The 14,818-nt window shown below is 33.4% G+C and overlaps 1 protein-coding gene across 1 annotated transcript; it reads left to right on the top strand.

Annotated features, from left to right (window-relative positions):
* Nucleotides 1-7,368: 7,368 nt before the first annotated feature.
* LOC140435315 (zinc finger MYM-type protein 6-like) lies at nt 7,369-11,301 on the top strand. Its single transcript, XM_072524158.1, has 3 exons — nt 7,369-7,426; nt 10,067-10,391; nt 11,184-11,301. The coding sequence occupies exons 1-3, from the start codon at nt 7,369-7,371 to the stop codon at nt 11,299-11,301; spliced, it is 501 nt and encodes a 166-aa protein (XP_072380259.1).
* Nucleotides 11,302-14,818: the final 3,517 nt, after the last annotated feature.

Below are 14,818 nucleotides of genomic sequence, written 5' to 3'. Positions count from 1 at the left end.
CAAAAGTCATGCTCTCTAGATAAAAACCAATAATACTTACTTTAGTATGTGGTATACTCATAATTTATTTTCAACCGTAAAATTTAGTCCTCTAATCTTTTGGATGTTCGACTTATTGGTTATAGACATTAATGTTGCAGGCTTTTGTTTAATATTGTCTTCTTCATACTTAGATTTGTTTTTATTTAACTGCATAAAACTTGCACGATGGAGTTGGTAATAAGGTATAACCTGTTGAATTTCACCTCGGACTAATTGTCATTCGAGACTTTTATGTAGTCCTCCATCGGCTGTTGCCTTGTAACCAAGAATTTTTCAGTCCTCCACCCTAAACCTTTATTTTCTTTTTCAAAAAGAGCTAACATCTTCAAAACTCCACTTTTAATCTTTGAAAGGTACGTCAACATACTTTTAAGTTAGATTAGATTTGGAAGATCCTGACCCATTTAAACAAAGGTGCCATTAGGTACCTTCAGTTGACCATTTATGACAGTTATTTATTTTGCAATTCGTCCCCTGGCAGCACTCTGTCTGACTGAAGCCTAATGATCACGTTAAGATGCAACAGCATGATGGGGTGTTTGTAATTTTTTGTATTGTTACAAAAATGAATCAAAAAACAAAAATTTACAAAACATTTTAAAGTTCATAAAGTATAATAAAAAGGTTTAAAATATGTTAAGTATAAATGATTTGAATAAATCTAAAAAATATCGATAAATTCCTTTGACATGTGTACAATAAATAAACAAAGATTTAATTTTTTGTAAGATTGTAGTCGTTACTGTACATTAGACTAAGGTGTAATTATTGTTATAAATAAACATTTTTTTCTTGAATTTTGTTTCTTTTTACGAATTTAAATTTATAAATTTGGATTCCCTCTAAATTGGAGAAATTTTAGAAATATGAAACAATCACCGACGAATAAAGAGATGAAATTTAACCGATACGACAATATTAGCAAGACAGCAAATTTAAAATTAATGGTTTAACAAAAATAGAAACAGAATAAGGAAAGGGAGTTCAATTCTGCATCGATAACTATAATGTTGTATTCAATATGGGCTCCGAATATTTTTAACATTAGCAAAGTTTAATGTAAGTTATAAATTGTGAATCTTAGTGATATATTGAAATAAACTGTAAGTGTACAAACTCTTTACATAATATCCAGTTAAATTAGCATTAAAGTCCACAAATTGCAATTATTTGTTATTGTTGTCAATAAACAAATCCAGTTTTACCAGCAAATATCCGCTTTTAGTAAAGACCGATATACCTGTTTTAGCAGGTGTACAGGGTCGGACTTACTTTTCACAAACGTTTATCAAAATGAATTTAAACGTGGAATCACACAACAGTTCTACAATACAAGACCATCAAAATCAAATAAACACATCACAGTCATACTCTTCGGCAGCGCCGAGAGTGCAATTTCCTTTAAAGTCCCAAGCAATTATCTTTAGTGCCTTAGAAAACACCAAACTTCAAGACTACCTTCTCCCACTTGGAAATATAATTCAACCGAAAAATATAATCTTCTCTTCTAGATTATCTAATAATCGCATATGTATGTATTTATCCAATAAACAAATAGTGGACGATTTTATGAATAATTATGGTCAAATAGAAATACAAGGTGAAATTGTCAGAGCAAGAAGGTTAGTTACACCAGCGGAACGACTTATGCTCTCCGGCGTATGTCCTTCAATACCGCACGACTTGCTAATCAATGAGCTACAAAAAATTGGCATAGTTTCTGTCTCCCCCATGACCTTCCTCAAAATAAGTGCTTTTATGCCTGAGTACAATCACATCCTTAGTTTTCGAAGACAAATCTATATCAGGCCTCACAATCTAACACTACCAGAGTCATTTACTCTTGATTTTGACAACACGACATATAGAATATTCATTTCTCAAGACAATTTAGTTTGCTTTAGATGCAAGAAGCCAGGACACATCGCTTCACAGTGCTCCGAACCACTAGCTCAACTAAACCCCAACCAAAACAATGAAGCATCGGTATCCAGCGCAACAAATATATCCTTGTAAGCATCCAATGACACAAACCCTTCTCAGTGTGAACAAATGTCTATTTCTAATATCCCGGAGATACCGAACAAAGTAGATGCATCAAATAAGGGCAGTCACACAATTAATCAACCAAAAAGAAACTTTGATGAAATTATTTCACCTGAAGCAGATCCATCTTCAAAAGAATGTAACATTTTTCCACCAAGTAAAGTCCAAGCAAAATCTAAAAAAGCTAAAATTTGTTCAGCAAGCACTTCTGAATGCTCCTTTTCTCTCTTACTTGATCCTGCTACAAACTTCATAGAAAATCACCCTCTACCTTTCCCTCTAAACGTTGATCAACTTAACATGCTCCTAATCAATATCACGGGGTCAGCAGATCCTATAACCACAATTCAAGAATATACCACAGATCTACCAGCTTTGTCCCATATGCTCAGTCAAGTTTATCCCCATTTAAAGGAAAGATCAATAAAACGTAAATTCACGTCCATAAGCAAAATATCCATAATTATATTAAGAGTGAGGCATCGGAAGCGGAAAGTGACACATATCAGTTAAGCTAACATTAATTAAAAGCATTCCTTGTTGTCTAGTCCTTTCTGACTCTCTCAGCGCAGTCAAAGCTGTGCAAAATGCATACCCTAAACACCTCATTGAGAAAATTATCGGGGCCGAATTAATCAAAGCTCAAGAAAATTTCAGAAGAGTCCACTTCCTATGGATACCATCTCATATAGGCATAGAAGGGAATGAAGAAGCAGATACTAGTACGCGTAACGCTATCACCAGTGACACATCAGAAACAGAGTGACGGAGTATCGCTGCCGATCTAAAAGTTTATTTCAAAAATAAGGTGTTAAGTGCGTGGAATCGGGAGTGGAATGATTCTAGTTCGAAACTCAGAACCATCAAAAGTGATATTTTTTCATGGAAGCCAGAAGTAGAAGATGCCAAACTATTATTACACGTCTACGACTTGGACACTGTAGGTATAATCATGCCTATCACTTCTCAAATAGTAAACCTCCAAAATGCGAAACATGCAATACAGTAGACAGTACAAAGCACTTCTTGATAGACTGTCCTAAATATGAAAATCAAACACAGTCTTACAATTTGCCAAATAACCTGAAAGCACTCTTCAACAAAAGTTTAGTTCCGAACAATTTATTAGGTTACTTAAACTGTATAAATATGTTACACAAAATTTAACTTAATTAATTGTTACAAATGTTCAATTGTTCACAAATTGTAATTAATTGTTACAATGATTGATTGTTACAAATGTTAAATTTAATATTATTACAAATGTTACAGGAATGTCGCTAATAACCTTTGGGTGGATGCGACCTTATCTCTTTAAATAAAAAAAAAGATTAAGGAAAACACAAATGTAACTAAATTACGAGGCAAAACCAAATTTTTCACCATAATCCAAATATGGTAGCTATACCGCGATAAAAAAAACAGCCAAAAAGCAACTTCTTTATGGTATTTCAAAACAATTTTTTTTTTCAAAATGAACAGGAAATAAGGCATCTCTTTTATGCCAATAAATTAAAATCATTGAATAATGGAATGTTCATAAGGAATCATTTTATTTATATAGGCTTACTTAGAACCCGAGATATGTTAAACTGTGTTTAGATAAAGATTACACAAAAGGTCTTATAAGTCGCAATGTGAAAAGCTCTAAGAGGCCAATTGACTCCTTTGAAATCTACAATTGGGAAACCGAAGCAAGAAAGATAGTAATGGCATAAAATAAACATAAAAATATTCACAAAGGGTTTATTAAGCTAATGATTATCATAATGATGATGATGAATCGCTTATCTTCATTAATGCAGACAGCATTCGAATAAGATAAAACTGCTTCTTGTTACTCCTTATATACTAATACTATACAAAACTATTATTTATTTGGAATTATTAGCAAATTAGGTTTTATTAGGTTTGACAAAATAATCTCTTGTAATGACTTTTAACACTCCCTTGTTTCTTTTATGAATAAAAGATGAAGAAAATCGTTAACTTTAGAAATACTCTTTTGTTCTCAAAAACAAAAAACAATTCCTTTTACTCTACAATCCTTTTATTAGATTGCTAACAAATTAAAAAATATATTTTTTTTTCTAAATTATTTACTGACTATAACATGTACTGACTCAAATTGCATAACACAGTGAAATAATTGGTTAAGATTATCCGGTTAACTCTAAAGCTCATGAAATGAAAGCACCTACTTTTAATACCTTTAGGAGGTTTCAAATCTCATTAGAAGTCCTATTTACTGTTTATTCAAATAGCAGCTTACAGAGAAAAATATATGAAATGTTCTTTCCTGAACATATTATCACATCCAATATTTTTCCGTTTTTCTATACTACGATTTTAATATTATTTTTTTACAAGCAAAAATTTGAAAACAATTTTATCGTAAATATAAGTATAATCCTTAAAAAACGTAAGTGAAACTCAGAAAAAAAAGAGACAAAATGCAAGCGGTAACGAAGAATTTTTAAAATGGGTTTAATGATTTAATAAGGAGTAATTAAGTAATACTGTTTTCTTTGTAATTTGTACCCTTTAAATATATTTATTAAATACACCGGGAATGACATAGAGACTTATTTTCTGGCGTAACATCAAAAACATATTAGTTAAACGAAACTTTGGAAAAATGTTAACAGGGAATCTACATAAAATGGAAGTAATTATTTAATTAACGATATTTTATTTACAGTATAGTGTTAAGGTAGACACTGTACCAACTTAAAATCCTAATTAAGAATAGAATATAATAAATGAAAATAAAATATTGAATCGACAAAATATTAGGGTTGAAAATAAAAACAGTTTAGATTCTCGATTGAACCTCCGAACAGTAAACATATCAACAATTAGCGATAATTGATATTTAATATTAGCTTATTAGTTTGAATCAAATAAGGAATTTTTTGTTTCAAATGTAGAATTTTGTTTATTATTAAAATTTAAACAAAGGTGCAGTGTAAAAGTGTTACTTCTTCTGGACTAAAAACTGTAAGTTTGATTTTTCTATTTAATCTATAACAAATCAAGAGTAAACAACTATTTTGCCGATTTGGCGTATGGTTAATTACCAGTCTTTCCGGCAATGATCCATTAAAAGCACCAGGGCTGTATTCAGGTTATTTAGCCCAAGCATGGAAATGGATTCAGCAGCGGGAACTTCGACCATGGAAAGTTCTGGCAATCTACTTGTAAACCAACCATCAAAATTATATTCTACAGCTCTTAATCAACCTACAAATAAATTTCCAAACAAAAAACAAGCAATTCTATTTCACTCACTCCCCAACTCTAAAATATTGAAGTTTACCTTAATGCAGTAACAGTAACTTCTAAAGTGGATCCCAGAAAAATACATTTTATTTCTAAAATTATAAATGATCGTATTTGTATCTTCTTTACCAGTGAACAGACAGTCGATGAGTTTCTAGCAAACGACAATGGAATTGTAGTAATTAATCAAGAACGTATTTAAGCCCGCAGAATGATGAACTCCAAATGAACTATTGATTATTTCCAACGTATGTTCAAGTATTCCACACAGCGTTATAGAAGAACAACTGAAAAACTTAAGTTACATATAATAACTCCAATTGACTTTCTCAGGATAGCGACTTCAAATCCAGCATTCAAGCATATCTTGAGTTTCCGAAAATACACTTTTATAGCGCCAACTAACTTAGACAAATTACCCGATTCTATGTTTATTAACCATGAGGATAACAACTATCGAATTTTATTTTCCATCGAAAAGCAATATTGCCACTTATGCAAGAGCAAGGACATTTTGCATCTCAGTGTCCCAATAAAAATAATCAGACTTCTTCAAACAACACCCAAAATACTATTCATCTAAACTTTCTACAGGAAATACACTAATCAGCAGCTCCCCTTTCGACAATGCCTTCTACACAATCCTTTTCTACTGAGACTGAAACTACGGCACAACAATCAGCTTCTTTGTCGATAAATTCCTCTACACAATCCTCTCTTACTGAGGCTGAAACGTCTAGAAAAATCATTACCTCTTAATCAAATAAGCATACTCCGATAAGCTGCGACCTATCCAATGAGACTTAAATGGATACCTTTGATCAAGATACATCCTCATCCCAGCACCCTAAACAAAATCTATTTGAAATAATATCCCCCCCCCCCCCCAATAAGAGATAACGAAAATGCCTTCGCTGAAAGGAAGCCACGAAGCAAAAAACCAAAAACTCAACAAGAAAATAACAGAAACCTAGTAGAAGATCTGTCATATGTGTTTTGGGGTGCTAAATCTGAATCTAAGGTTTGCGGACAAAATTTCGTGACGCAACATCGCAACTCGAAAACTGTTAACTTTTAGTAAATGGTCTGTTTACAGAAACTAAAGTTCTGTACAAATGTCACTATTTTGGTTATTGTACAGACGAACCGTTCAGTCTCAAGTGCAAGTTGAAAATTGGCAATTTGTACCAGTGTGACTGCAAAACCCACTTTTTAGATTTGTATTGAAAGGTTTTCAGTTAATTGTCCCTAGTATTTAAGTTAATTAAAATAAAGTGTGAGTGGTTGTGATACTACTTCTGCATTGTTTGATCAAGGGAAACTGAAATTTCTTAAAGTCCTGCAGAAGAACAAAGATTTGCAATCGGTAATTGAAGCTTTCAAAGACCCTAATTCAAGTCAAGATGAGATTGCCACAGCAGGAAATATGTTTCTCACGGCTCTATATGGAAAAAAGAGACAAAACTAAACGATTTAAGATATAAACAATACGTATCTTCATCATTCAAAAATAAGACCAACATTTCCTCATTGCCCCCAACTGAATTTGCTGCACGAGAACATTCACTAAGAGTTTACTATCAGGTGCAGCAGTGATTATCCGGTCAAGCCACACCTAACGAGCAACAAAAAGACCCAAGCGAGCGGGGATGGCAAAAAACTAGTAGTGGTCTTGTGCCAGTACCAACTACTTTGGACCCTGCACCAAACTCAATACTCCGGTACATTTCATGTAAATGTAAAAAGGGCTGTCAACGCAATTGTGGATGCAGGAAGGCGGGATTCCATTGTTCCCCAATATGCGCATCATGCGAAGGACTGTGTAACAATGTTGAGCCCCCAGAAGACAGCTCTGACATAGATGTAGAAGAAACTGAAGAAAGAGAGAGAGGTATGTTGGATCTGACAAGTCATTTTGTAGTCATTCATCTCTCCTTGATATATGATATGTGTCTCTCCTCTTTTTATTTTCCAGGAGAACGACTCCCGACGCTGACGATGGAGCAATCAGACCCTGAGCCAGGACCCGATGCCATCGAAGAACCTCATGCGGAAGGTATGTTTAATCTCACAATCTATTTTGCGATCTTCATCTCTTCTTGATAAATTACTTAACTTTAAACTTTTATTTTCCAGAACAAGCAGAACCAAGACTCATTGTTATCGAAGAACCTCAGCCAGGGCCTTCCAAAAGACAACGGCTCATATAAATTTTGCATAATATAATTTTTAATCATAATAATATCTGATCATAAGTAACGAGATTTTAAGTTTTATTTTGTTACGAGTTCTACCTACCTACTGAATTTGCATAATTTTTGCCTTTTTTATTTTTAATTACTTGTGTGGAAAACCAGGTGACATTTATCAAATGACAGCATATAAAAATTAAATATTGAAATGTAAAAAGTGGGTTTTGCATAAACGGCTAAAAATTTACAATTTTCAACTCGCACTAGAAACCGAACGATTCGTCTGAAAAAAAAACTAAATACTGGTATTTGCAGAAAATTTTAAGTATTTTAATTTCTGTAAACAGATCATTTACCAAAAGTTAATAGTTTTCGAGTTTTAAGCAAAAAACCCGAAAAAAGAAAAAAAAACGGTTTATTCTGTTTTTTTTTTAATGTTGCGTCACGAAATTTTGTCCGCAAACCCCAGATTCGGATTAAGCACCCCAAAAAACATATGGAATGAAAAAATCAGAACTACCCCAAAACTCTTCTAGCAAAATTACAATTTAACTGAACTAGAGCTGCAAAAATATTTACTTAAGATGAAGGCCATGTTCTATGTGCTCACAAAAAGAGATGTCTGCAGTCATGTTCATCAACTGCTGGTCGCAATAATATTTCTCATCTATCTAAAGATAAATCTGCTCGCAAACACTGGTTTTATTAAGTTTTTTATGAGAAGGAACCTGAATCTTTTACTTCGTAAACCTATGGGTACATCTTTTGCCAGAGTCAGGGGATTTTGTAAAGTAGAAGTAGAGATGTTTTCTGACATTGTCGATATCATTTTTCGAAAACACAACTATCGTCCTTACAGGATATATAATGTTAACAAAACAGTTTTATCTATTGTTCAAAATAAAGTTCCTCATGTAATAGACTTAAAAGAGAAGAGACAAATTGGGTCGCTTATTTCGTCTGAAAGGGGTTCTCTCTTGACTATTATTCCCTTTATGAGTGCAGGAGGTGACTTCGTTCTCCCTCTTGTGATATTTACGAGAAAGAACATGAATAAACAACTTCTTAGAGGTGCTCCTTCAGGGAATCTCGCATCATGCCATCCGTCTGGTTGGATACAGACAAATATTTTTACTTAACAGTTTAAACTTTTTATTGTTGAAAACTTTTAGCTGAGTGGATAGTTCTGTTTTACTTTGACGAGAACATAACCCACAAGCGGAACATGGATGTAATTAATTTAGCAAGGAAAAACCATGTTACGATTTTATGTCTACCCCCACATAGTTCGCATAAAATCCAACCATTATACAAAACTGTTATGGGTTTGTTAAAATCTCACTATATTCAAAAAGAAAGATCTTTTTTAAGATATAGCCAAAGACCGTTGAGTGTTTTTGATATAATGGAATTGTTTTGCAAGCCCTACCTTAAAGTACAATTTGTGGATATAGCAGTTAATAGAAATGTTTTTGTGTTTGAAAATAGTAAAGATTTCATTTATTCCACATTCACTGTTCTTATGTTTCTAGGCCTAAAACCACGAGAGCAACTAATGACCTCTTCCTTGTTTGTCTACTATTTCTAATTTATTTCAATACTGTTCTTCCCAAAAGTTAAAACCTTGTGTCCTACCGAAAGAGATATCACCACCACCACCAAAAAAGCAGAAGTCAAATAGAAGCAAGAACGCTGGATCTTCTTCTTGAATAACCTACTCTCTATATAGAAAAGATCTAGAGGATTAACTGAATAAAAAGAAGCAGAAGCTTCAAAACAAAACAAGGCAAAAATTTAACATCTTCCTAAGAAATTAAACTTAGAACTACCCTCTTCAAGACCTAAACCTACTAGAGATGATTTCAGTATAAGCAATGACGGATCATTCCACTTTGATGTATCATCTTTAATGCAATTCATGCAGTTACCTAAAGCAGTGATTTCCAACCTGGGGGCGATCGTCCCCCGGGGGGTGATTTGAGATATTCAGGGGGGCGATAGAGCGAAGAGGGCAATATGGGGGGCGACAGAGAAAAGGGGGCGATAAGGGGAGCGTTTAGCATCCGGAAAACGAGAAATGGGTAAATGAGAAAAATAATAAAAGAGAAAAAAAAATACAATACTTTCGATCGGATATCCATAGGATAATAAAAAGTAAATATATGTATACCAATGCAGGTAATAATAACACAAACATCTCTTCTAGTCACAGAGAGCTATGAATCATAATACAATTTAATTCTATACATTATCGTTATAATTATACATTATAACGAATTCTGCATTTTCCTTTGATCGAGCTTTCGTATTGTGCGATCATCCGCACAAAAGAGAAAGAGAGAGAAGTGGGATAAGAATGATAAGAAGTAGGTACCGCTCCTGCCGATCTGACTCGAACAAAAAGCGAACAGCCGAGGTTGTCGTCGCTTCAAATGCGTTCCCGCGGTCTTTCGTTCCCGAGTTTTGTATTGTGGTATATAAAGTGGTTTTGTTTCAACTGACAGTCATTGTGTTCAGTGAGTCAAAAAGTGCCAAGCCGCACACAATTGGAGAAGAACTCATCCTCCCAGCTGTCAAAGAGATAGTTGATACTATGTTGGGACCCAGTCAGGCCGGCCAAGTAACAGATGCAGTTCCTCTCAGCAATAATACTGTCTCCAGAAGGATTGATGAAATGGGAGCGAATGTCGAAGATGTTCTCTGCAACAAATTGAAAAGCAGAGAGTTTACTGTGCAACTTGACGAGAGTACCCTGAGTAACAGCACAGCTTTGCTGCTGTCATATGTCCGATTCATTGACGACAATGGAGAAATGGCCAAGGAAATGCTGTTTGTTAGAAGTCCGATTACTGATACAAAAGGATCTTCCATATTTGAGGTCGTTAAGAGATTTTTTGAGGAAAAAGAGATTCCCTTATTAAATATGATCGCTTGTGCTACTGACGGTGCAGCAGCAATGACAGGACGCCATCGGGGATTTATTGCACATCTGAAACAAGCAGTACCTGGAATTTTGTGTGTTCACTGCGTCATTCACAGAGAGCATTTAGCTGCCAAGAATTTGAGTGGGAGGTTGCACGATTCTCTTCCACTTGTCATAGATGCGTAAATAAAATTAATAACCAAAGAATGATCGAATATTTCGTACACTTTGTGAAGAAAATGATGAGATATTTAATACATTGCTACTACATATGGAAGTCCGCTGGCTTTCTAAAGGCAATTGCTTAAGGCGGTTCTTTAGCCTCATGGATACTGTTATTGAATTTCTTAATACTACTGACCCCACATAGAACTACAAGAGAAGCGAAATGACATCGCTTACTTATCAGATATTTTTCAAAAATTAAATGAAATGAACCTGCAACTACAGGGGAAGAACATAAATATGGCCAAAGCGAAATGAGGAGTAGGAACATTCATTGAAAAACTATCTATTTTTGAAGAAAATATGCAGAGAAGAGATCTGATCAAATTCCCCAACTTGAAATCTTCTTGTGTTGATTCTGAGAATCTTCAAACATACTGCCTTCACCTTCAAACACTGAAAGAAGATCTGCAGTCCCGATTCCAAGATTTGACTAGTCTGAAAGTGCTAACTTTATTTATCAATCCTTTCAGAGTGGAAGTTTCAACGGTATGTCCTTCTCTTCAAGAAAACTTAATTGATTTGAGACATGATGTTGAAATTGAAAGTTTGTTTCGGGAGTGTGGTACGAAAGATTTTGGCCGCAGATAAAAGAAGTGTATACAATCTTGTGGAATGCAATCAAATTATTATTATTGGCATTCCCCACAATATATCTACTGGACAAAGGTTTTAGTTCTATGTGTATATTGAAAAACAGACAAAGAAATAGGCTCGACATAATAGAAAGAGAGGATTTGAGGTTGTTATTAACCAACATTGAGCCAGACATAAAGAAATTATGTGAGGGACACCAGGCCCAAGGAAGCCATTAACAATTCTTTTACACACATATAACCTTATCATTGTACGAAATGTAAAAATAAATAAATATGGATACTTACCTTTTGTATAGATTCATTATTTGTTTCAATTTAATTGGGTGGGGAGGGGAGCGATTGTAATATTCATAACTGGTGAAACCTATCTAAGGGGGCGATCATGGGAAAAAGGTTGGGAACCACTGACCTAAAGAACCAGAAAACCAAGACTCTGAATGCATCTTCTATAATGGATAATTCTCTGAAAATAAACGAGGATAGATTTGGATTCAACGCTTAAGCTGTTCTTTGTGGGCCCACCCTGACTGTACCGGAACAGAAAAAGAAGATTATGTGTGTGATTTTGTAAATAGATTAGAAGCAGTACTTCATATTAACCTCCATTTGTAACTTTTTTTTGTAATAAATATTTTTGTAAAAAAAAAATCAATATTTATTTTCTTACAAGTATTAGTTGTACTGCAATTAGTTGTAGTATGGAATCATGATGAATTTTTGAATTTTTATTTAAAAAATAGTTATTTTTAGAAATGTAAATGGTACATCATAATACCCTTCTCTTCTTTAATTAATACATAGGCGATAGTATTTATATATCTTAACGGCTGTCGCTGCTTTCCCATTTTTCATCCAATTTCTCTAGTCGTCTCTATTATTTCATTCTCCTTCCCTGAGATCCCTTATTTTCATAGCCTCGTTCACTTTAATCCTCCATGATCTTTGTGGTCTGTCTCTTCTTTTTTTACCATTAGTCCATTTTGAAATTTTTGATTTTCACCTCGATATGTTTATGTGTTTATATCAATTTAAGGAAGTTTATCTTGTTCTAGTGCCATCCTTGGTTTTATCATTTTAATTTTAATATTACACAGGTTCATTAATCTACAGCTTCGTCTTATAAAATCTATATCCATTACTGTAGTTCTAGTCCTGTTTTGTTTGTTTATTGCCCAGTTTTCTGCACCTTATGTTATTACACTACGTACAATAGTATCATAAATTTCTCTTTTTTGTATTCATGTTGATTTGTCCACGTTCATCTGCTGGTTATTTTCCTTTAGGTGGTTTCGTTTTTTCAGATTATGAATCCTATGTGTTTAAAATTTTTAGTGTCTTCAAAGTGCTGACAATATGCCACAGGCAAAAATTTTGAACATTTATCAAATAAAAGGCAGATATCGAGCACTGTTTTATTAATTAAATCTTGCCCAAGTACTTTCGCTTCCTAGAGCATCTTCAGGGGCATCTGAAATAAGCCAAGAAACGTTTTTTTTATCTGAAGAAAATTGATTAATTTCGATAAAAAACTCAAAGTTGATGGTTGATAAATGTTTTTATGTGATTAACGTTTTAGACTTACTTCGGCAATTTTGGACTAACCAACAATTACAGAATGTCATAAAAATAAAATTGTACATCACACTATACTACACAAGGACAAACACTTTAAAAATTTTTAAAATAGGCGAAGCTACATTATGGTCGGCATCAGGAGAGGGAATGTCTTCCGATCTTAACGGAAATGTTAAGGTAACATGTGACCTATGACAGCTTGGATGGGCAGTCACAATCATGGAGATGTGCACATTTCAAAATTCTATAAAACTAAGCATTGACCAAAGGTCCAACTGACACTACTATAGGAAATCAACTAATGAAATATGAAATTATATAGAATATTTTAAGTATATTGCATAATCCAGATCTCACACTCAAACCTGTCTATAATAATTAAGGTGTTAGTTTGAAAGCAACTGAAGTGGACGTAAAGTATAAATGCAAGAAATATACCAAACAATCTATTAAAGTGGGTGTGGGTGGTTGACTATAATAAAAGGGTCTACCAAGCACTATCAATGCTGTAGAAAAGAAGAAATCTGACTATGAAATTAAAATACTAAAATTAAAAATAAAAATTGAAAGCAGAGTTTATAAATGGGGTAAAATCCAAGTAGTTCTGTTAAACCCACGATCAATGGGAGAACTATAAAATTAATATGTCAAAGCATTACTCAAAACCAACTGACCCACAGTGGGAGATGTTGAAATATACAACTATGGAGATGGTACCTATATCTAAAATTAAGCAGAGGTATGAAGAGTGTAATTAACGCCAACTATAGATCAATTGAACCTGAGCAAGCTAGTTTTGTAAATTATTAAAGAATAAAATAGTAATGTTGATCAAAGTATGAAATTAATAATAATAAATTCTTAGTGGGCATACTCAGTGCAGGAAGTCTAAACAGCCGAGCTGGGTCCCCTACGAGGTGAAGCTGCAATAAATTTTTTAAAAATAGGTTTAAATTTAGTACAATTTAAATTAATTTGAGTATTTAGTCAGTGAGAGTTTCCAATGGTTTCCTTTGTAATCTTCAAATCTCCCAATAAATAAATCCAACTCCAAATAGTTTTTCTTTCTACTAATGTCATGTAAAATAGATGAACCAGTATTTATGTTAAAATTGTGTTTAGTGGATAATAAGTGTTGACCAAAACTTGAAGAGTTTGGTCTTTTTAAATGTTCTGAAATTCTAGTAGATAACTTTCTAATGGTTCTACCTACATAAGAGGCATCACAATCATCACATTTTAATTTATAAATACCACTTTTGTCAAGTGTGTTTATTCTAGCTTTGTGGTTGATTAAAAAGGAACCTAAAGTGTTGTGTGACTTAAAAGAAAATTTTGATGTTTTCAATTGTAGAAGTAAAAAGTTTAGATATTGTATTGAAAATGTTTGCTAATATAAGTAAAGGAGAAGTATCTGATGTTATTTGAAGCATTAGGTCAAAGAAAACATTGTGATGAATATGAAAGCTTTTCTGCAATTTTGAGTTTAGCTCTATTTAAAAGCTTATGGATAGTGTTGGGATCATAACCATTATTGAAAGCAATTTGCTTGAGAGTATTAAGTTCTAAATTAAAGTTATCATTATAAATTGAAAATTTGGGTAACCTATGAATGTAACTGATGAGAGCAGCCATTTTATGTTGGGTTGGATGATTAGATGTTTCATGTATAACATGATCTGCTTGGGTAGGTTTTCTGTTAATATTGTATTCTAGAGAATTTTTTTTACGAGATATAGTCATATCCAAGAAGTTCAACTTATTGTCAGATTCTGGTTCCAGTGTAAAAGAGATGTTACGATGGAGGTTATTAAGATTATCCAGAATCTGTAAAGCATCATCTTGGGTTCCCTGTATGACAGCTATACAATCATCAACATATCTTGACCAAAAAACACTATTTTGCTGTTGTTGTGAACAAATTTCTGTTCTAA

Source organism: Diabrotica undecimpunctata, chromosome 1, assembly GCF_040954645.1.
Source record: "Diabrotica undecimpunctata isolate CICGRU chromosome 1, icDiaUnde3, whole genome shotgun sequence".
NCBI lineage: Eukaryota > Metazoa > Arthropoda > Insecta > Coleoptera > Chrysomelidae > Diabrotica > Diabrotica undecimpunctata.
This window is presented reverse-complemented; position numbering and strand designations above follow the sequence as displayed.